The sequence below is a fragment of the Myxocyprinus asiaticus genome, chromosome 37 (assembly GCF_019703515.2).
Source record: "Myxocyprinus asiaticus isolate MX2 ecotype Aquarium Trade chromosome 37, UBuf_Myxa_2, whole genome shotgun sequence".
NCBI lineage: Eukaryota > Metazoa > Chordata > Actinopteri > Cypriniformes > Catostomidae > Myxocyprinus > Myxocyprinus asiaticus.
In genome coordinates, this window is record NC_059380.1 from 37379428 (window position 1) to 37402770 (window position 23343).

Genomic DNA, 23343 nt, shown 5'->3' on the forward strand with positions numbered 1-23343 from the left:
GGCCGTCCTTAGGGCGGTGCAATCGGTGCGGTCGCACCAGGCCCCGTGCTTCAGTGGGGCCCTGTGGTGATTGGATCTACCCCCCCCCCCCACCCCCCTGGAGATCGTTACCGATGGGAAGATCGCTATCGCGGGGTGCCCCGGCCCGCAAACACTACCGATGGGGACAGAACGTTTTTATCTTGTTATCTTGTTTTTATCTTGAAAAGTTCTTGTTTTTACCTTATCAGGAAAAAAATGTAAAAATATAAGGATAAAATATATATATTTTACTAGAAAATATTGTTATTCACTACATATTTTGTTATTACCAGAAAGGAACTATTTTTTTTTTTTTACTAGAAAATAAGTCATTTTTACCATGGAATATGTAGTAACGACATAACTGTGTGAAAGTATGTGGCAGCACAGCGCCATCTACTGCTTTAAAAGAGGACGTGGCTCAGCCCATTTGTGAGAAAATCAGGACTGTGGTTGAGAAAATTGTGCCAAAAGTCTTGTGACTCACAAGTGGTATGTATTTGTTCACATCGGATTTTGTATATGTTCAACAATCCTGTAGAATTTGTAGAATAGATTGTATTTATTTGTGAACTATGATGTAGGCTCATATTAAACACATTTTTTTATATTTGTAAAACACAACACCTTTGTTTGTTAAGCCAGTGGTACACGAAAACTACTCTTCATTTTCTCTCAAATGAGAGTCGAGTTTTCCTTTGAAAAGCGGATTGCATTTGTTTGCAAAACTTTCTATTTGTTTGTTTACTAGTTTGGTTCTATAATCACCTGTTTCAGAAAAATTCTGCCCCTAAACCATACATAAATACAAAATAAACTGTTGTTGGTCGCTTTACATGTTAGTCAGACATTCTCTTCCTAGCTTAGAAGGCGGTTCTTGGCCAGTATAAGCTGCAGAGTGGACCAGACTTTTTGCTGATTGTCAAAAGTCTGGCTCAGGGAAGGAAACCACACTGAAAGTAGTTAAAAGTTATTGATATTCATGTCTCTGCTGGTATTTGTGGTCAGGGTTTGGAATGAGGCAAGGGTAGATGATCCAGCCGACGAGTGATGCAGTATTTATAAGTCAGTGCTTCCCCAAATGAGCAACTGGACAAGGAGGAAGTACTCTCACTTTCTCTCTCTTCCACTGCTGAATGCTATTTATCTTGCTGGTCTCTGATAAATGGAGGATCTGTACCTCTTTCGTTGGTGTACCTCTCGTTCAGCCTTTTCTACAGCCCCACCACAGCGCTCTCTAAACTAATCATGAAGTGCTCGTCAAACTGTGTTAAATCTAGATAAACTCTAAAGGACAGGGTTACCAGTTTAAAATGTCTAGATAAACCCTTGACGAAAAGGATTGTGCCTTGGTAGCTGCACCAAATTTCGAATTTCAAACCTGTTAAGAAAGTAGATTTTTTTTATTTTCTGACTAAATATAATTAACTATTTGTGCAACACACTTCATAACGTTACATCCCTGTATTGACTGTTTGCCTGCGCCACCAAAACATTGCAATTGGTTTGCGATTTAAATGTCACTCTGATGGCATATTCAACTAATTAAGAAGGATTTCATTACTTTACCCAAGGGTACATTTGAATCACATTTTCCAATTGTTTCGGTACCCTAGTATCGGCCACATTATCCCTACTCACCGACAAGCAGCATCTCCTATCAGACATTTTTGCATCAACTTCAGTGTGTTTATCTTCCCTTGTGGTGCTACTGGAAGCGTGTTGCATCAGCAACATGGGAGACCTGGGTTCAGATCCCGTGTTTAAAGCAGGAAGTAATCATATTCACGTAATCGGAGGTTGTGGGTTAGGGGGTTAAACATTATATTTTTACTCCACTGATGTTAGGTTTAGGTTTGGGGTTTGGGTTGGAGGGTACATTTTATAAAATATCCTTTCCTCATCACTGTATTTCAGCCTGTACAGCTGAAAGCAACTTGCTTCACAACTCGATTTTGGTGCCCCCCACCGTGGACATTTCACCCAAAACATTGAGCTCACACGTGCCCATAAGTCCAACAACACTTACTGCTTTGGCCACTGGGGGCAGAGTTTAAAATTTTGGTAAGCACAGACCGATTTCAGCTAAAGAAAAGTCCATCCATCCATCCATCCATCCATTTTCTCCCGCTTATCCGGGTCGCAGGAGCAGCAGTCTGAGCAGGGATACCCTGACCATCCTCTCTCCAGCCACTTCAGCCAGCTCTCCCGGGAGGATACCGAGGTGTTCCAAGGCTGGCCTAGAGATATAATCTCCAGCTTGTCCTGGGTCTGCCTCGGGATCTCCTCCCAGATGGACATCCCCGGAATACCTCTACAGTGAGGCGTACGGGAGGCATCCTAGAAACATGTCCGAACCACCTCAACTGGCTCCTTTCGATGCGGAGGAACAGCGGCTCTACTTTGAGCCCTTCTCGAATGTCTGAGCTCCTTACCCTATCTCTAAGGGGGGGGTGGGGGAGCAGTTCTGGGGGGGGGGGGCTGCTGACCGGGGAGGAAGCAGAGTCAGAGGACTTTGAGAAGGACTCGCCCATCATGGTTGCTGAGGTCACTGAGGTAGTCAATAAACTCCTCGGTGGCAGGGCTCCAGGGGTGGATGAGATTCCCAGAATATCTGAAGGCTCTGGATGTTGTTGGGCTGTCTTGGTTGACATGGCTTTTCAACATTGCGTGGAAGGGGGGTACGGTACCCTTGGACTGGCAAACTGGGGTGGTGGTCCCCATTTTTAAGAAACGGGACAGGAGGATGTGCTCCAACTTTAGGGGGATCACACTCCTCAACCTCCCTGGGAAAGCCTATGCTCGGGTGCTGGAAAGGAGGGTTTGGCTGGTGCTTGAACCCCGGATTCAAGAGGAACAATGCAAATTCCGTTCTGGGCGTGGAACACTGGACCAACTTTTTACCCTCTCGAGAATACTGGAGGGATCATGGGAGTTTGCCAAACCAGTCTACATGTGTTTTGTGGACTTAGGCATACGACCGTGTCCCGAGAGGAATTCTGTGTGGGGTGCTTTGGGAGTACAGGGTATCGGGCTTGTTGCTATGATCCATACGGTCCTTTTATGACCAGAGCAAGAGTTTGGTTTGCATTGCCGGCAGTAAGTCAAACTTGTTCCCAGTGAATGTTGGACTCTGCAAGGATTGCCCCTTGTCACTGGTTCTGTTCATAATTTTTATGGACAGAATTTTTAGGTGCAGCCAAGAGGCAGAGGAGGTCCAACTCTGTGACCTCAGAATCGCATCCCTGCATTTTGCAGATGATGTGGTCCTGTTGGCATTCCTCCAATGTTTATTGGGATGGTTTGCAGCTGAGTGTGAAGCAGCAAGAATGAAGATCAGAACCTCCAAGTCTGAGTCCATGGTCCTCTGCCTGAAAAGGGTAGAGTGCCCTCTACAGGTTGGAGATGAGTGACTGCCCCAGGTGGAGGAGTTTAAGTATCTCGGGGTCTTAAGAAAAGTCACGTCACTTATTTTGTGACACCTCTCTTATGAGACTGCTCTAGCATAGTCATTGCTAGATGGTTGCTAGTGTGTTCTGGATGATTACTTGGTGATTGCATATTGGCACCAGTAGAAAAGCCCACCCCCATGTCTCTATAGTGCTCTGGTTCCCCCATAAGTCTACCGGATTTTTGTGCTCGTTTTATTGTCTGCCTGACAAAAATCTTTAGTCACTAACCCTAAATATGAGCAATCATAATAGAGATGCTTGCCTTAGAAAACGGCACTGAAAAGGCAGGTCCTCAGTAAAGCATGATAGTTGGTTGTTGCCTTTAAGAAATATGTATCAGTGTTGTTTCGAAGGGATTTGGATAGAAGAGATTTGTTTAAGGATGTGTTTAGTGTTACAGACACATGTCACCCTAAAGCTCTTGTTTATCCCTGTCAGCTGTTCATCTGGTGGTCCCGTTCTACACTATGATTTTGCCCAGTCAGTTCTGAGTATTCAGACACACTCAGTATGATCTACTCATCTCCTTTTTCCTAGTATAAAATACAAATATTTGATGTATTCTCTCAATATGAGGCCAGTTTTGATGTTGTATAGCATGTCACACTGCAGGACATCTCAATTTCCCAAAAGTAATTCCTAGTAGTGTGTACAGAACCAAACTGAACAGCTAGTTGTTAATGCCATAACACCACTTGCTTTTGGACACTGACAGCCCTTCTAAAGCCCGGTGGTAGAAAATTACAGAAACAGATTTCCAATTTTTATGCTGTCTCGGTCCTCTGTTGTCACTCCCACCAACAATGTGGCTTCAGGGTAACCCATACATTACACAGTCATACAGTCCAGAGTTTTTAAAAGAACAGCTTAATAAGAATAAACAAAGCACAGTGCATCTGTCGTTGGAAATGCTGGTATGATAAAAAATAAATTGCCTTTCAAGCTGTTCTGAGACCAGATTCCATATGAGGTCCATTCACACAAAACCGCTGAGGTTGAAGCCATAAACTGCAACATGAACTTGAAAAACAAGACAAAAATAGTAAGAAATGTATTTTCGCAGTGTAAGAGTCTATCTGAGATCTGAAACCATAAAAGCATTCAGGACCTCTCATATAATTTCAAAAGATTAATCTAATCTCATTGCAATCAGCTTCTTTGCTATACCGCCTATCTCTTGCATGATCGTCAAGGGCGGTCTCCCGGCACGGCCCCATCCTTTCCCCATTGGCCACGGACGCTTCACTTTGCGGTTATTAACCTGAACAGTGGGCGCATCTGAGTCTAGGTTAATAAGCTGCTGTCTTTACCACACTCTTTGTCGGGAGAACAATGTTGTCAAGCCTCCAGAAATTGGCAATTTACAACAGAGATGGAAATGGAAGGCAAGGCACTCATCTGTGGAATGCTTTTTATAGCCCGGCGCACCAGCGGAGCCTTGCTCTCCCACAGCCTTTTAATGATGGATATGAAATTACAGAGGTGTGAGACAGAGATGAGATGGGAATGAGAATAGAGTGTGCCAAGGGGAGACAGACGGATACGAGGGCACTAACCAGTGAGTTTACTGTACTTTATTTAGACCGGGTTTAAAATGGGTCAAAACCAGAAACTGGTGGCACTAAAGCTAGATTTGGCATTGGCACCAACTGGCATGGACCAGTCTTGAGGAACATCATGGTAAGGATTGGATTTGAGGGATTGTTTTAGTTTTGGTAGATCCCGGTAGATCGAGATGGAAGCTGCCGACTTTTTTCTTATATTTTGAGGGAAAAAAATGTATTGACATTTTCTATTGTGACATTTAAATTTTTCCAATTGATGTATTTATTTATTGCATTTTCTGAAGTACAAAAAAAGGCATGCACATCCAATTTACCAGGTGTTAGGGTGTAGACTCCAAAAAAATAGAAAACAAACATTGCTACTTATATAAAAATCCTTAATGGGAATTTTGTTTTAGGTGTGCATCTCCTTTGTTTCTATTTTCGCATTTTCTAAAGTGACATTTCCTTTTTTAAGTTTATTTATTTGCATTTTCTAAGGTTTTTGTATAATTATTCACATTTACATTTTTTTATTTGCATTTTCTAAGGTTTATATTTAATTATTCACATTTACTTTATTTATTTATTTGCATTTTCTAAAGTTTTTATTTAATTATTCACATTTAAAAAAAATATTTATTTACTTGGATTTTTTGATGTGACATTTCCTTTTTAATTTTATTTATTTATTTATTTATTTGCATTTTCGATGGTGACATTTCCTTTTTTAATTCTATTTATTTATTTGCATTTTCTAATGTTATTTATTTATTTATTTGCATTTTCTAATTCACTTGTGGGCTGGTGAGGACAGAAAGATCTTTATTTATATCAAGAAATCCTTAGGGTTCAGTGTTACAAAGCTGAATTTTTTTTTTTTTTTCATTTATAAAATTATATTTATTATTATATAAAAAAAATAAACACATTAAAAAAGCTACTTTTTTTTAACACTGATTTAGGGTAAAAAAAAAAAAAAATTTTTTTTTTTTTTTACTTTCTTTAGCTGCAGACTTCATGTGGTATACTGAAAACACAATAGTTCAAGAAGGATGTAAAATACTTGTTGCTAGTTACCTTGAAACACGTGCAGATAGATGTGCTGATTGCAATTGATTTTTGAAGTATTGTCGCTTTTTGTTCCATTCACACAACACTACATAAGCACCCAACTCCATTCCAGGACATTGAAGATGTTTGCTCCACATAACAACAGACTGGAGATCTGTTGTTACCTTTTTGTACTTGCCTTTCTGTACTTCTCTGCAGTCTGGTGAGGTACTGTAGATGTCCTGGCCTCTGACAAACACAGATAGTCCACAGCCTCCATGCTGATGTATTCACAAGAAGTCCTGTACCATAAATAACAAAATGAACCTGGTGTAGCAGCCCACCAAGTATTGTCCCTTCCACAGCAGATAACACTGAGGTGACCATACAGCAAAATGGATCCGGTGTCTTTTACTCCATCTCAACTCTGTCTCATATTCCTGTGCACAATTGTGTGGTGAGATTGTGAAAATGTTCTCTCCTGAGGTTCGGGAACGTAGTCTTGCTTCTGAACTCTCTTTGGGACTGCTTTTATGGCAGTAAACTGTGAGACTTTTGTGGCAAGGGTTTTTTTTTAGCTGAATAGAAGTAAACAGTTTATTAGTTCTTGCCAGGCAGCATTGTATCGATATTTGCTTGAAAGCTCCTTTTTCAGTTTCCTAACGTCATCGTTTTCCGAAGTATTCAGTAATTAGGAGTGTTTTCGAAATGCTCCATTTTCGGTGAAGGAACATGCCGCTGCAGTGTGGATGAGATTCGTTAACATAGCAAAATCAATGCATTTTCAAACAAAGCCATTTTAGTGTGGACGTGGCCTCAGTCCAGTAAATTCCTGGCTACAAGTTGCATGACTTCCACAGTATATTCTACAGTAGTATTTCTACAATTTTTTACAATTAAAAGACAACTGTATACTGTGACTTGACATTGAACAGGTCCAGGGAATTACTGTTATGTAGCAGTGCTGTATTGTAGAATTACAATTATCAAATGTATATTTTTTAACCTGCAATGTTAGATAAATGTCACCATTGTTGAGTTTTGTATGCTGAGTGTTGATATTTGTGCGTAACTGGTTGCCAACTCAACTAAACGTTTCTGTGCAATAACAGATCAATCAGATGACATCCAGTCATGACAAGAATCACTACCTCATTATTTGATAACTTTATTCTTTTCTTACAAATGTACCATATAGTGTAGACTCTACATCTTAATCAGACGTAGTCAATCTCTAAACTGAACTAATTTTCTCCCTGTTGCACATTGCAAAGAATTATGTTCTTAAAACAAGACTGCACCAGCTAAGAGAAAATGTATTAACTTAAATAAGTCAAAGTTCCCATTCAAAGTGAACACTAAACACCATAATGGGGACTTCAAACCAAACACAGTTATCCCACAATGCTGTGCAGTTTTGTTATTTCTAAAAAAAGTTTTTACAGTAATTTGTGGTGTTATAAGAGAAAATGTCATAGCCTGCATTGATTTTACAGTAAAGTTCTAAATCTAAATCAGAGTTATTACAGTAATACTGTCATAAAACCATGGTTACTTGCAATAAAACCATGATTTCAGAAAAAACATGTTTTTTTTAGTCATGGTTATGACAATATTACCATAGTAAAACCATGGTTTCTGCCAAGAAAACATGGTTTCTACAGTAAGGGTTAAACAAATAGGATTGCTATATTAAACTGGACATATATTTATACTTAATATACACTAATAACTTGAGAAATCCCATTTTTTATATAAACGATTTGAAAAATTGTCGTAAACAGCAGCGATACACTACATATTTTGCTTCAAGAAAGAAGGCACAGTCCCTTTAAGGCTATGCATGGCTCAGTTGAATCAGTGAATTAATGATTGTGTGATGATTTCAATTATTGACAGTGAAATTATTTGGTTTTCCAATCACAATATGAGAGAGGATGGTTTAGGTGAGTATGTTTGATTAATGGAGCCAAATGTCCATTGCTACATTTGCAATTCAACGTGAAGAATGTAGCACTTTGTAATGCTACAGGGCTACTCATTTGAAAATATAGCTTGTTACTGCAAGCTACAATATTCTGAAAATAGCTGAGTTACTGTCACGTTGCTTAAAAATGTTATTCAGTTAGTAGCGTTACTGCTTTTTGTGACCTACTCCGCAGCACTGGATAAAACATTGAAGATTTAACTAACAATGAAGACCCCATTGGATTGTTTGCATATTGAATTGTCAGTGATTTTCTTTCTGGAATTTATTTGCATATTGAATTGTGATTGATCTGTTCATTCTTGCATATATTTAACTTGCACATTTAATTTAAGTAGAAGCGAACACTAAAACATTTCCAATATTCTTGTACTGCCTTTGCAAGCACTAATTTTCTTTCTGGAAAGTCAAATCTAGTTACACTGTTGGTTATCGTCAATTAATTTATTTTGTATTTTTGCCATAATTAGGGTACATCATTGAACCTGACGGCAATGAAAGCAGGCAGCGTTTAAAAACATCTCCAACACAAACGCTGTAATGTTTATAGTAATGATTTAATTACGTTTAATAGCTTCCGTGGCTTTACCCTTTTCACACTCATCCAGTTAACACAATGCAGAAGCATCAATAGGATTTTCCCAGAGGATGAAAACTCGACTGAGTCTTTCCATTACTGTTCACACCACAACTCCAAATGCCACCACCATTGATAACCTCCAGCCCCCTGAGGGAAAGTCTGAAAACGAGATGATTGGGAAGCCCATCGCATGCAGCAACTCCTGTATGCAGTTATTCAGCCATGAATGGTGTGGCCTTTCCATGCCCTTTGGAAAACTCAACCTGACCAAATGCTCACTGGGGCGACTCGGTCTGGGGGCGTTGTGCATTTTTAGGTTAGCCCTTGTTGCCTGTGGTCGCCTTATTGATCCCGGGCAGCCTGGTGCTCTCTGCTTTTTGGAGATATGGCAACAGACTCGACCCCCCTCCTTATCCCATCAGACCTGCTAGACTTACAAACACAAACACCCACTTTCTAATCCACTTGTGGGCTGGTGAAGACAGACAGGCCTTTATTTATACCCTTTCAAGCTGTCCGCAGGGTTCACCGGTCCGATAAACTGTGTAGGGACATCAGCTTTCTTGTTTGGAGGCAATCAGACGTAGACGAAGCCCTCCACCCATCACTGTCCTGACCCCAGTGAGCTTAAGCGAGACAACGAATGAGGAGCCATCATCACCGAACCCCTCGCGTTAATGCAGACGTTGGTATGGGATTGGTTTCCTTTAAATCTAGGCACGAGAAAAAGGTTCACTTGATCAAACCGATGCCTGATTATGTGCAATGAGGACATAACAGAGACCTTGCGGTGTGTTGCAGTACTGTAAGTTGGCTGTTGCATTTAGAATATCGGGAAACTTAACTGTTGTGTACACACTGATCCAACAAACACTAATGTCTTTGCTTGTTGTTGTTCGCTTTCAAAGAAGACAGCTGAAAAGGAAGAGGTTGTAAATGAAGCCAACCTTGACACACTAACAGACACAAACAGCTTATATACAGCATACTTGATTTATTGAATATGTTTATTGTATTTATTCAATGTGACAGCCCTTCTCCTACTCTACTAATGCAGTTGCACCCACATGGAGTTGGCAGGGATGCTCAGCTCATTGTAATGGCCAACTGTTCGAGATGGAGTTTGTTGGATAATGAACAATTTGGATAAAAGCTTCTGTTAAATGACTAAATGTAAAATCATACCAGACTGCTCAAACATTCCAAGACCCAAGAAACGCAGACTGAACAAGTTCAGTTGCTGAAAACAGAGCCAATGAATGTTGGTGCTTGTTGCCCTTTGTTGGGGTAGTATGAATTGGCCTTTAGATCTCAACATGTGTTTTAAGTTCAAAATTCAATCAAAATTGACCCTGTTACTTGCTTAATACACATCTGGTCATATTTTACACAATTTAATTCACATTATTCCACAGATAAAAGTACTTGTCTTTGTAATCTTTAATCAAAATGCAGTGATTCATGTTAATTGGTAGTGCAGCCTTTAGTTAAAGCAATAGTTGAAGCAGTAATTTAGATACTTAAACATGCTTTCTAGAATGAACTTGACCTTAAGCCTAAACGTCCTGGGCTGCGTTTCTCAAAAGCATCGCAAGCTTAAGTTGATCGAAGAGACCATTGGTACCAATAGTTTCTATGATCTGCTTAGCTCATGATGCTTTTGGGAAACGCAGCCATGGTCCTCAAAAGTGGGTGGCTCCATTTTTGAATCGAAAGACCATTTTTTCACAATTCAGTCAAGTGGCAATATTGAATAACTTGTTTCACTCAGTTAATCACATTCTCGAAGTACAATGAGTTGTCAATGCCAATTACTGTTGTAAAGTACTCTTCACTGCCATCAAGTAACTCGACTCGATAAGACACCTGAATGTTGACAACATGATTACATGGGAAGTCGGCAGTACCTATAGAATCAGCAACATTATGCTGACTCACTGACATGCACCATCTGGACGTTGCTGCAGCAGCGTAGGAGACCCAGGTTCGAATCCCGCTTTGAAACCAGGAAGTAATCCCGTACACATAATCAATGAGAAGTGTGATTTGGATGTTGCATTTTTCCTTATAACATTACATTTTAACTCCACTGATGGTTAGCTTTAGGTTTGGGGTTTGGGTTGAGGGGTACAGTTTATAAAATATGCATTCCTCTTCGCCTGTTTTACTGCCTGTACAGATGAAACAACTTGCTTCACAGCACACTTCTGGTGCCGTTCAGTGGACATTACACCTAGAAAATGCTGCTCACAGGTGCTCGTATGCCCAAGAACACTTACTGTATTGGCCACTGTGGGCAGTGTTTCGATGTCGGTAAGCTCAGACCAATTTTACCTAAAGAAAAGTCAACCTACTCTTTCCCATTTCACTGGAAGATCAGTCTGACGTTGATGGAATCCTGTCGTCATTCGGATTAGAGGGAAAAAAACACCACTCAAACAGCAGAAATAAAATCTTGTTCAATCACCTTTAATTACATTTGATAACAGCACACCAGCAGCACACGTGCACATCCACATGCGTTCTTACATTCGCTGTGTGGCACCCAGCATCGGGCACAGCGCTGTCACCATGGTAATGAGGTGATTGATTGATGAGAGTGATTGCTGACATTGAGGGGTGGACAGGTGGGAGAAAATATTGGGGGTGATTTGTTACCACCTGCCACTTTTGTTATCGCTTATTAAATCAACAGGCAAGGTGAGGAGATATGAAAACAGGCAGAGATAGGCAGGACCCCTGCAAGGATAAACAGATCAGCTCTTGTGCCATATGGAATACCAGTCCTTTAGATGGCTAAATGCCAATGTACATTGTACACTCTCGCTTGGAGCTCTTGTTCGTTAACAGCCGTTGGATTCCTCTGGCGATAAAGTCAAGCCTTGTGATATTCAGATGAGACTGTGCTGGATTGCTGAAGTCGTTGTTGTAGAGCCTCTAGAGTTCATTTCTACAGGAAGCTGCCATGATATGTACAACAAGCATCATATTAGCTGTGTTTTCAGGTGGAGATCTGTTACATAAATATGGGAACTTCTTGTTGACTATTCATAACCAAAGAGCCCTGCTTTAGTTTCACAGTGTTTTCGGGTGTCTTCCCCTTATACGAGCATGATCAGAAACCTCTGTCTCTCCACCACAGAAAAGAAGCTACACTTCTGTCTAAAATGAGTAAAAATTAAACATTTAGAAACCTGTGGTGAGGAGCAGGTTGCTATGATGCAATTCAAACACACTCAGAGTTTCTATATGTGCAGCTGTGTAATTTGTGGCCTTTGATATCATAATGTAATTGGTGTCTTTTAAAAAGAAATACACCTGCTGTGAATTAGGGTGGCCATAAAGTTATTCCACGATTGCATTATAATAATATCCTTTTAAAATATGTCGGCACTCAAGTGTGTCTACAACAGGTTTGATCTATTATGAATGCATTATACAGCATTACAAACCCATTTATTATTCATTATACACATATCTAAAGCTCTACCGAAGTCCACGTCTTACACGGTCATATCGACTGCTTATGCTTAATCAAATATATGCTGTTCTTGGAATAAGACAGTGTTGAATCCTTACAGAAGCGTATCACTTTAAAAACATTTCTTCCCTTGCCCGTATTGGACCTTTTTTTTTTTTTTTTTTTTTGGTCTGGTACATTAAGTCACTGAAACAGAAGAGGCGTCCTGTCACCCCAGTCTGATAACAAAATGGTTAGTGCTCCTTTCACCCTGCACTCCATGTATAAATATGTATAATTCTGATAAGATTAATTGGATCGCCTATGTACGCATAGACAGAGAGAAAAGGAGAGTTTGAGAAGGAAGCTCTTGTTCTGGCTGCTTTTCAGAATTCTGCTTCAGGCCCACCTCACACTCCTCTGCTAAAGTGCTTCATTTGTTTCCCTAGTACAAACTGCCTTCAATTAAAAAAGAAAATGGCTTACCCAAAGGTCCAGAGGAAAGGAAGCTGAGCGAATGGCGTACACACATTCAACATAAGTAGTCCTGTTAAAATATTAAGCATTCTGAGAAAGGTTCGATACAAAACACTCAACTCTCTCTTAAAAATGGGGGAAATTTTATATTTCTTTTATTTTCCAAAGCCTAGAGAAACTATAATCAGTACCTGTATTCTCATTTTTTTAACCCAAAGGGTTAGCTGAGGTTAAGTGCAGACACTAGTACAGCAGGAAAAAAACAATGCTTTATACTAAAATGCAACCATATTAATGTATAATCATCCCTAGCAAAAAATTGATGGGGCTTTTCAGTAAACCGGCTGAATGGGATTGATTTCAGGTTACCGGAACATTCTAGATCAACATGTTTAGTTCTATCAGGAAGACTTGCAGACTTGAGTGAAATTCAAGATGACATTTATTTGATGAATATAAAATAGAAAATGTAATGTCTCTCTTTGGCGTAAGCCTCGTCTAATGGTCCGAAGAAGTTGTACTCTGAACCGTCATATCCTGCTGGAGATAGTAGGCAGGGGCGAGGAGCCTACCCCTGTGCAGGACGGGACTCGACTCGTGGTGGTGAGGTGGTGGAGGTTGCCGTGTTAGCACAACTGAAACAGCAAAGTGATAGAATGTGAGCAGACTTATAAAGCGATGGCTTACATGTGGTTGGCTAGGAGTTACTTAGCTAATGGCGCGATGATGTACAGCTGCTAGTCTTCCCGCTAGAACTACGCTGCGCTTACATTTCCAGTGTGATCATGGTGAGCCAAAAATCAGATATTCAGGAATACAGACATTAAACTCTTAACATATCTCCGTTTTAGTTTAAAGCAAGGAAAATATACTAATTTTGAGGACACATTTGTGTAAAAACTTCACAAATCACACAATTCATCTAAATTAAACTCATATACTCTGCGATCTACAACTGTAGCCTAATGCATTTAACCTGTGCACAATTATTCAACAGTTCTTGCGTGTATTTGCAAATATCGCTTACCTGAAATTACAAAAACATGAGAAACATATAAGATTATGTATCATGTTATGATTTAAATTTACGCATCATCCCACACCAGATAAAAGGACTCAGTGTAATATTAATCCTGCTACCACTGAGGTCTGGAAGGCTGTCATATTAACATGTTTTACTCCATCACAGATCCAGTTATTATAGTAATGAACTGTACGTTCCTCAGATTAGCTTTGTGTGATACAGGCTTCTCTTTCCCTCCAAGGCTGTTATATTTTAGCATTTTAAATTTGTCTATTTTAAAATTGCTTTCAAATTCAGAGTTTGGCTTAGTTTTAAAGTCCACTTGAAATCGAAATTGATCGTAGTTCCTGATTTTACTGTGCACGATTTATCAACGCATATTATTCCAAAGAAAAAAATAAATGTTTGTCTATTACATAATCATAGATAAGTAAAATGAGTTCAGAATGCCATTTCATGTTGACTTATGTTTCAGCAGTGGATTTGTTAGTTGCAATTAAGCTATATTGCAATTTTCAGGTGGGAAATCTAATCATTATAAACACACTGGTCTGTTGAACTTGTGAAGACTGCGCGAAACACCAAATTTTTTTGTTCGTGCTGGAACCCTTTGTACTGATTTTCTTATTATTATTATTATTATTATTCTGCCCTAAAAATGTCTTGGCATCAGAGACTGAACAATGTAGAGATCCAAAACTTGGCAGGATGTTCCCAAATCCGACCTGCTACTACAGCTCAGGCGCATGCACATATTATGAAATTTGGCCTCCACTTACAGGTTGCTAAAATAAGGCTATATACATTTTGTGAGAATTTTGTGCTAAACATTTCAGAACTGTAAGGGCTAGAATTAAAATTACTGTGTCCTCTGAATCCTTCAGTGCCTCCAAATCAATCATTATTGTGGATTTCCATTTCAGCAAGACAACTTTTCTACCACTTTGATTTTTTTTATTAAACAAATATATATATATCAATATTCAAACTCGTCCTAGGTCTGATTTACATGACATTTGGTATGTATCCTCTAGAGAGCCTCCTGACAAAAAGTAATCTAGAGAATTTTGATTTGTTAAGTCACATTTTGGATGTGCACCATAATGTTAAATTGACCTGTATCTTGTAAGCTCAATATTCAAACTCAACAAATTTGGTATACATGGACAACAGGCCATTTTGATGTCACATGCCAAATTTGATCTAGTTCTAATGCTAGGGGGCGCATTAAAGGGATAGTTAACCCAAAAATGAAAATTCTCTCATGATTTACTCATCCTCATGCCATCCCAGATGTGTTTGACTTTCTTTTTTCTGCAGAACACAAATTAAGACATTTAGAAGAATATATCAGCTCTGTAGGTCCATACAATGCAAGTGAATGAGTGCCAAAATTTTGAAACTCCAAAATCCACATAAAGGGAGCATAAAAGTAATCCATATGACTCCAGGGTTTAACTCCATGTGTTCAGACACGATATGATAGGTGTGGGTGAGAAACAGATCAATTTTTAAGTAATTTTTTGTCATAGATTCTCCTCCCTGACCATTAGGGACCAAAACAAATGTGTCCACAGCTTCACAGGATCTTTTTTTTTTTTTTGGTCATGTTCGTTTCACATGTGCTTGGACCCTGAAAATTGCTGGCTATATTTTTGTTAGTTTTAGTTTTTTAATAGGTCTTTTTTATGTGTACTTCTTGTTGATTATTACATTTCAATTTACAATGAATTTTAAATCACTAGTTTTTGTCTTTTTTTTTGTCTTTTTTTTTTTTTTTAGAGCATACCAAAACAACTTTACTTGCAGAGAGCTGTCATTTAAACCTCTCTCTCTCTCTCTCTCTCTCTCTCTCTCTCTCTCTCTCTCTCTCTCAGGCCTCAGAATGGGTCTATGATACTGTACAACAGGAAGAAGGTGAAGTACAGAAAAGATGGCTACTGCTGGAAGAAAAGGAAAGATGGCAAAACCACTCGGGAGGATCACATGAAACTCAAAGTGCAGGGAGTGGAGGTGAGAGACTGCTCGCCATTAGCAATAAGATACCATCTCACCACCACAGGAAATCTTACTGATACACCGGCGTACCATCCAACACTGTTCTTTGCAGCTTTCAGTGTGCTTGTGGTGTGACTAAAATCTGTTGGTATGTTTTGAAGGTTATAGTATAAGGTTATATGAAGGATACTATTATAGTTGGCGAAAAATTACACACATCCTTTAAAGCAGATTGTCGAGGAGCCATTACGATTGAAATAGAAAATAAAAACAGGAAAGGTTGCCATTTTTTCAACCAAGTCCCTCATTTATTGCTGTTATTTTTTGCCTTCTCCATCATCCATCAGAGCACATTAACTTGTGTGAGCAAAATATCTTGAAATTTAATGTGTGTGTGTGTTTATGTCCATTGGTCTGTATCACCACACGACCTTTCTAAGATCTCGACCCCCTCGCAATGTTGGCCGTGGCCTGGCCCTCTGCGGATGACTCTAATGTGTCGGCTCATGCGTGGCGCCTTAAAATGAAGAACCGTAATGAAGCATGTCTCTGGTCCTGTGTTCCCGCTCACTGCCTCTAATGAAGAGAAATGTCAGCACATTGTCGATTTAGTGGCGTGATAGAATAGATGCACGAATGAGTGCGGGCAGCCGCCGCGGCGCTCTCCTCTGACGCTCTACCTGCCCGTGCGAACGTGTCGCTCACCTGATCTCCGTGCCATCATCTCCATGAGCTTTTATGAGGTGAGTTAAAGATTTTCTAGAATCACAGCAGCAACATTTAACGCAGTGATTTCGTGGTATATGCATAAAAAAATTTTTACATTAAGAATGCATGTATAACCTTTAAAAAGGTTATATCATAGATTTATTTTTTCCCTAAGGGTCACTTGCAATGTTGGTCAAGTTGTTTGCACCACAGTCATAATTTATTTTATTATACTGTATAGTTCATGGCCATTTTCTATCCTCTGGTTGACTCTTAGAATTGAATAGGCTGAGTTTTTTTTTCTTTTTTCTTTTGCTGCTGTGCTTTTAAGACTTCTTTTTAATTGCCCTCTTCACATGGGAAATGAAAAACTGTGCTCACACACGGGCTGTCGGTCCAATATAGTTTCCGCTTGCCTCAACTTTCAATAGCACCCTCTTTTCAAACTCTACATCAGACAGACTCTCCAAACAATTTCTGGACGGCCTTGTATTAAAGGAAAAAATACATTCTTTCATTATTTATTCACCCTCATGTCTCTCCAAACCCGTATGATATGTTGTCTTCCATGGAGCACAAAAGGTGAAGTCTTCGCAGTGTTTATTTGCAGTGTTGGGTAAGTTTTTGAAAGGCTTTCTTCACACTGTAGGAAAATCTTATTTTAGGTTATATGTGGACAGACCTGATCAGTACCTGTTAAGAATTTCCTGCAGTCGCTTTTGCTAGCACATCTACATTAGTTGTCATTGTAACTATGCAAACTTGCATAGGTTCACCAAGCGTGCATGTTAAGCAATAACTGTTTTGAAATTGTTTATGTTTTTCTTGAGGGCAGTATCAAATATGAACAATTTTGTCACAACGGCTTATAAAACAGGAGAGGTGGTGCATGCAATGTTTGTTTCTGCTAGGCTTTAAAACTGTCCCGTTTTAGCTGGGACATCCCATATTTTGGCCAAAATTACAACATCCCATGACAGCCTATTGTCCTATATTTTAGTGGGCAGTGAAATGTCCTGTATTGAAGGCTTTGTGTTCCATTTCGAAGCATAAATGTCTGGACAGTAATACACTTGAAGAGGACCCCCGTCCTGTATTGAAGCAATCCAAATGCTCAAGCGTCCTGTATTTATGAGACATTTAATACCTTATTGCGTTGTGGTGCATTATACAAACAAAGATTTTTAGAAGAATATCTGAGCTCTGTAGGTCCATACAATGCAATTGAATGGTGGGCAGAACTTTGAAGCTCCAAAAAAGGACATCAAGGCAGCATAACAGTAATCCATATGACTCCAGTGGTTAAATCCATGTCTTCAGAAGCGATATGATAGGTGTGGGTGAGAAACAGATCAATATTTAATTCCTTTTGTAGTATAAATTCTCCTCCCTGGTGGCGATATGCACGAAGAATGTGAATCACCAAAAACAAAAGAAGAAGAATGTGAAAGTGAATATGGAGATTTATAGTAAAAAATGACTTAAATATTGACTGCTTAAATATTGAATATTGACTAATACTGTTTCTCACCCACACCTATCATATCACTTCTGAAGACATGGATTAAACCACTGGAGTCATATGGATTACTTTTATGCTGCCTTTATGTGCTTTTTGGAGCTTCAAAGTTCTGTCCTCCATTCACTTGCATTGAATGGACCTACAGAGCTCAGATATTCTTCTAACATTCTTCATTTGTGTTCTGCAGAAGAAAGTCATACACATCTGGGATGGCATGAGGATGAGTAAATGATGAGAGAATTTTCATTTTTGGATGAACTATCCCTTTTAATGTGTTCTAATTTATGTCAGTAAGTTGAAGAAATTCACAATGAGACATTTTTTGCAGATTGGTTTGAATAAATTGCCGTTTTACAGTTGAGGACGTTTTGAGTTCTTAAAGTTTTCATAATGCTCAAAAGATGATATGATCCTTTGAGATGTGATTGAAGGCAGATGGAATGTTGAAAACACATAACTTAAAACAATTGTGCATATTTACAACATGTTAAAGAAGCAAGCTAACACATTTCTGTGACGAGTTAAAGCATGACAAACTTGAAATGTCCATTTGTCAGGATGTGTAAAGCATTATGTTCATTGCCAATCGCAGACTCCTGTACAGAACGTCCCTCTGGGCATTTTTCAATGTGGATCATTCCAATGTGGATCAATTTGTTTGACACATTGAAAACAGGGCAGAAAAAGGGTGGACGGCTGATGTTGAATCAATAATCATACAAGATGTTTCTGTCTGGAGGGATGGTAGGTTTAAAACGAACAACGACATTCTGAGTGATGAACGTTTCATATGTGCGTGGCTGAAACGGCAACATGACGAAACTTTTTCGTCTGTGTTTGTTTTCCAACTTGCTGTCCATATAATTAGATTCATTAAGATGTGCAAGGCAATAAGAGAGTCAGAAATTCCTTTTCCCAGAGATTAATCTACTAGTACCTAAAAAAAAAAAAAAGAAAGTGAATTATACCATATTAGGATAGAAATATTTCAGGCTGTTTGTGTGTGTACTCAACCAATAAACATATTCCTCATTTTGGAATCCAATCAAGCAAAGTAACAGACATTAGAGTACATTAGACTTACTTAAATCAGGTTAAAATGTATTTTATTTCATCTCTACAAAAAAAGCTAAAACACATTGGTACTTTGGATCATCTCTATGAAGTTATGACGCAAATGTCCACAGGCTCGAGAGAGAGAGAGATAGTGTTCAAATGAAAAATTATAAAAACCAAATCTCCATAGTGTTAAAGGGTACATATTGTACACTCTCGTAGCATTTTTATTTTCCATTGATGCCTACTTATAATGTTAGCCAAGGCCCTTTAGACACCAAACACACAGTTAAACACTCTCTACATCCCTCCACTCTCTCTGTTTGCTCTGATAAAGAACTAAGCTGTATTACCAGCATCCACCAGAGTCCCTGGTTACCTAGCGATGGCAGCAACAGCCATGGGAGCGATAGTCAAAGTGACAGATAGGATAATTGCAGTAGTTAAGTAGTTTCACTATTAAAGGAAACTTGGATGACAGAGCTGCAACTGAAGCCAGAGAGCATGTGGTCTTGTGAGTTTATGTGTGTTATAGATGAATCTCATTAAGCCTGTCAAGAACATGTCTGGGTAAAATTTCACCTAAAAAATAAAATAAGAAATCATATTTAGCTGGGGGCCTGGGTAGCTCAGCGAGTATTGACACTGACTTCCACCCCTGGAGTCGCGAGTTCGAATCCAGGGCATGCTTAGTGACTCCAGCCAGGTCTCCTAAGCAACCAAATTGGCCCGGTTGCTAGGGAGGGCAGAGTAACATGGGGTAACCTCCTCGTGGTAACTATAATGTGGTTCTCACTCTCGGTGGGGCACATGGTGAGTTGTGCGTGGATGCCGCGGAGAATAGCGTGAAGCCTTCACACACACTACGTCTCTGTGGTAATGCGTTCAACAAGCAATGTGATAAGATGCGTGGATTGACGGTCTCAGACGTGGAGGCAACTGAGATTTGTCCTCCACCACCTGGATTGAGGTGAGTCACTACACCACCACAGGGACTTAGAGCACATTGGGAATTGGGCATTCCAAATTGGGGAGAAAAAGGGGAGGAAAAAAGAAAGAAAAAAAAAGAAATCATACTTGGCTTAAAGAAAATGAAGCATGTTTTTAGGAATTTAGATTTTTTTTTTTTGTGCACTGTGACAATTTTCATGACAATTCAGCTTTTTTACTCACAATTATCATATCTCTAATGCAAGAAAAATATAAATATAGTTGTAAAGTATTATACAGTATATTATGGCAGTATTTGTTGTCCTTATGCAAAATCATTCCATAACAATAACTTTTTGGGGTAATACTTAAAAAAATACCATATAACAGTAATGAGAATTTTATGAAAATAATGAGTGAGAATGGGAATTACAAAAAAAATAAAAAATAAAAATAAAATCAAAAAATCAAAAACAAAATGTCAGGATGTATTACAGTAATGACAATTAAGGGATGAAATACGCGTAATATTAATGAGAATAATGTCACAATGAAAAATCATCTTAATTATCCAAAAAGTATTTTGTTTCATGCAAATTATATATGAATATCTAATATATTTATATATATATATTTATTAGATATTAGAATTATAATATTTTTTATATATTTTTATTACATATACTGTATATTTATATATATATATATATATATATATATATATATATATATATATATATATATATATATATATATATTACATTAAATATGATCCTGAGTGTCGTTTGCTTTGTTTTTTCATCAGATTTGATATTTAAGCCTATTATTCTGTTTTGTGTAGTTTGTCTTGTTTTGACAGATGAAGTGTGAAGTGTATGACGTCACGTTTGTACTGCTGTGGAAACAAATTCCATCGGTCCCATTCGTCTGGCAAATAAAGATACTGTGTTGTGCATTTTGATTGAATGTACACACACATCTGTTGTGCGTAGACACAAGCATACACTCCCACCCGAATACCATAAGTCTTGGAACGTAACAGATGTGCCTCTGCTGTGTGAGATGCTCTGTTCGCCTGGAGACTCACAGATTAAACCAACAGAAATAAATCAGGACTATTAGCATGGCTGCTAATGCCTAGAGAAAAATACAGAAACATGCAGACTTGCATTGCTTGAATGAAGGACATAAAGTGACCACTAAACCCTGCTAGTACAACTAGCACTCCACATATTCTGTGTTTTGTTTACTGGCCTCCTTGCCAGCAGGGGGGGAGAGAGAACCAGTGCAGTGAAAATGCCTACTAAGCGCACAATATGGTAAGCTAATTTGCTTGTTTATGCTCCACCAACAAAAATACTTCCAGAAAAAAAGTCAAAGCATGATTAAAATGATACACTGAGTGAAATGATCCATTGCTGTGATATCAGCACTCTTAGGCCATGTGTTTGTGTGAAAACACATTGGTTTAGCTGTATTTACTCCTCTCATCCGCTCTGGAACTACATATTCCTTCAGTGAAATCAAGCATTTTTTTAAATGCTCTCCATTACCTCACACTTTGGAAACTGATGCTGTTAGGAAACTGAAAATGGAGTTTGTAAATGACAACAGATTAGTGTGGATGTGGCCTTAGATAATTGCATGTTCAATCAAATTAGTGGACCGGAACTAACTGTAGTATAATTGTGTAAAACCGTCTGACAATAATCTTTTAAAAGAGCGGATATGTATACAAAATGCACTTTAAATGTCTCAAAAACATACTGTGTCCTAGTCGGGTGCGGTACAAAATAAAAGAGAACGTTTGTCCTTTCTCTACCATTTTAATTTGAGTTTTTGTCCTAAACAACTACAATTTTGTTATTCGATTGGTTTCTATATCCATTGCGTCATGCTGGGTAGCTCCATCCTCAGTAAAATCTCATTGGTCTAAATTCCAGCTCCACATACAGTAGATATATAATAAACATCAAGTATGTTCTGATCGACTGTGATTTTGTCGCTTCATGATGCATTTTTGCTTTCAATGAGGACAAAAATTACTTGACATTGCAAACTTGCTGCATCACGCCTAGTTAGGATTGGTTTTCCTTGTGCCGGTACATCTCATGCACAGTCCGTGTGACACAAATTTCCTCATAAGCACGGTATGGGTGGACTGTCCCATGCTACGTAATATAATGCATCTAAACAAATATCTAATCAACAAGTCCCATGACGTTCACAACAGTAAACTTAGCATATTTCGTCAACATGCATGGTTCAACCCAACATGATCACACGGGAAGTCAGCATGTTGTTTCCAAGAGTTCCAGTACTATAGGATCGGTCACATAATGCAGACACACTGACAAGCTGCATCTCCTATCAAACTTTTTTGCATTGGCTTCAGTGTGGTTACATTCCCCTGTGATGCAACCAGCAGCGTGGGAGACCAGGGTTTGGATCCCATGTTGAAACCAGGAAGTAATCACATTTACATAACCAGTGACGAGCGCGATTTGGAGGATGGTTAGATTTAGGTTCGGGGTTGGGAAGTACAGTTTATAAAATATGCATTCATCTGTACAGTATTACAGCCTGTACACCTAAAAATAACTCTGTGTGGACATTTTACCCAGAAAATAGAGCTCATATGTGCCCATACGGCCAACAACAGTTACCGCTTTGGTCACTTGGGGCAGTGTTTAGCATTTTGGTCAGCGCAGATGGATTTTAGCTAAAGAAAAGTCAACCTACTGTTTCCGATTTCACTGTGAGATCAGTCTGTTCAATCACCAGCATTTCCTAAAGCCAAAATCAGCTACATGCATTCATGTGCTAAAACCTTCCAGACTCGAGACTTGGTAAAAGGACAAGGCTACACTATCCAATTCCAACAGAAGCACCCTGGCATTTTCAGGGCCCATGGTTGAGGGTGAAGTTGGATTGGAGTGACTCAGCAGGTGTGTTTGTGATAGCACTGATCTCTCCTCTCAATGATTCTCTCTCCACACCCCTCCTCCTCTTTCTCGTGATCCGCTCAAATGAATTTGGAACTCACAGTAGGTAAATGTATCGAACCCTGAATCCCCGGTGGGGAGGCTGAAGGAGAAATTGAGGCAGAAATCCAGAAAGAAACTTTGTGAATGAGTAAGATGATCGTGGAGGAGCCTCTGAGGAGAACACCGAGTGAGTGTGTGAGGTACAGAGCAGGAAAATAAAAGCGTATGGATTATTGCTCGAGCTGCCGGGAATTCCCAGAGCGGTAAAAGACAAGATGGCTGCCAGTGGGGCTGGAAGCTGTCACCTTGTGTTTCTCATCGAGTTCCAGAGCTCTCTAACTCTATCTTTTTCTCTGTGCAGACTTTCATATGCTTTTTGAGGACATGAAACAGCATATTGTACATTTGTCAAAGCTAACCTCACCCAGCTAAGAAAGTCAAGGTTTCTTAAAAAGAAGAACTATTTCTCCCAAATTAGATAATGTACTTCTCAATGTCTTGCTTTTCTGGTGATTGTACCGTGCTAACATAAACACTTATTAAA

At 39.0% G+C, this 23343-nt stretch overlaps 1 protein-coding gene across 2 annotated transcripts in view; it reads left to right on the forward strand.

Annotated features, from left to right (window-relative positions):
- LOC127427844 (calmodulin-binding transcription activator 1-like) overlaps window positions 1-23343 on the forward strand; it is a 474573-nt gene that overhangs the window by 320201 nt on the left and 131029 nt on the right. For both annotated transcript variants that reach the window (XM_051675672.1, XM_051675673.1), the window contains one exon: window positions 15476-15611. In XM_051675672.1, the coding sequence (XP_051531632.1) occupies window positions 15476-15611 (136 nt within the window). The remainder of the gene's footprint in view (window positions 1-15475; window positions 15612-23343) is intronic.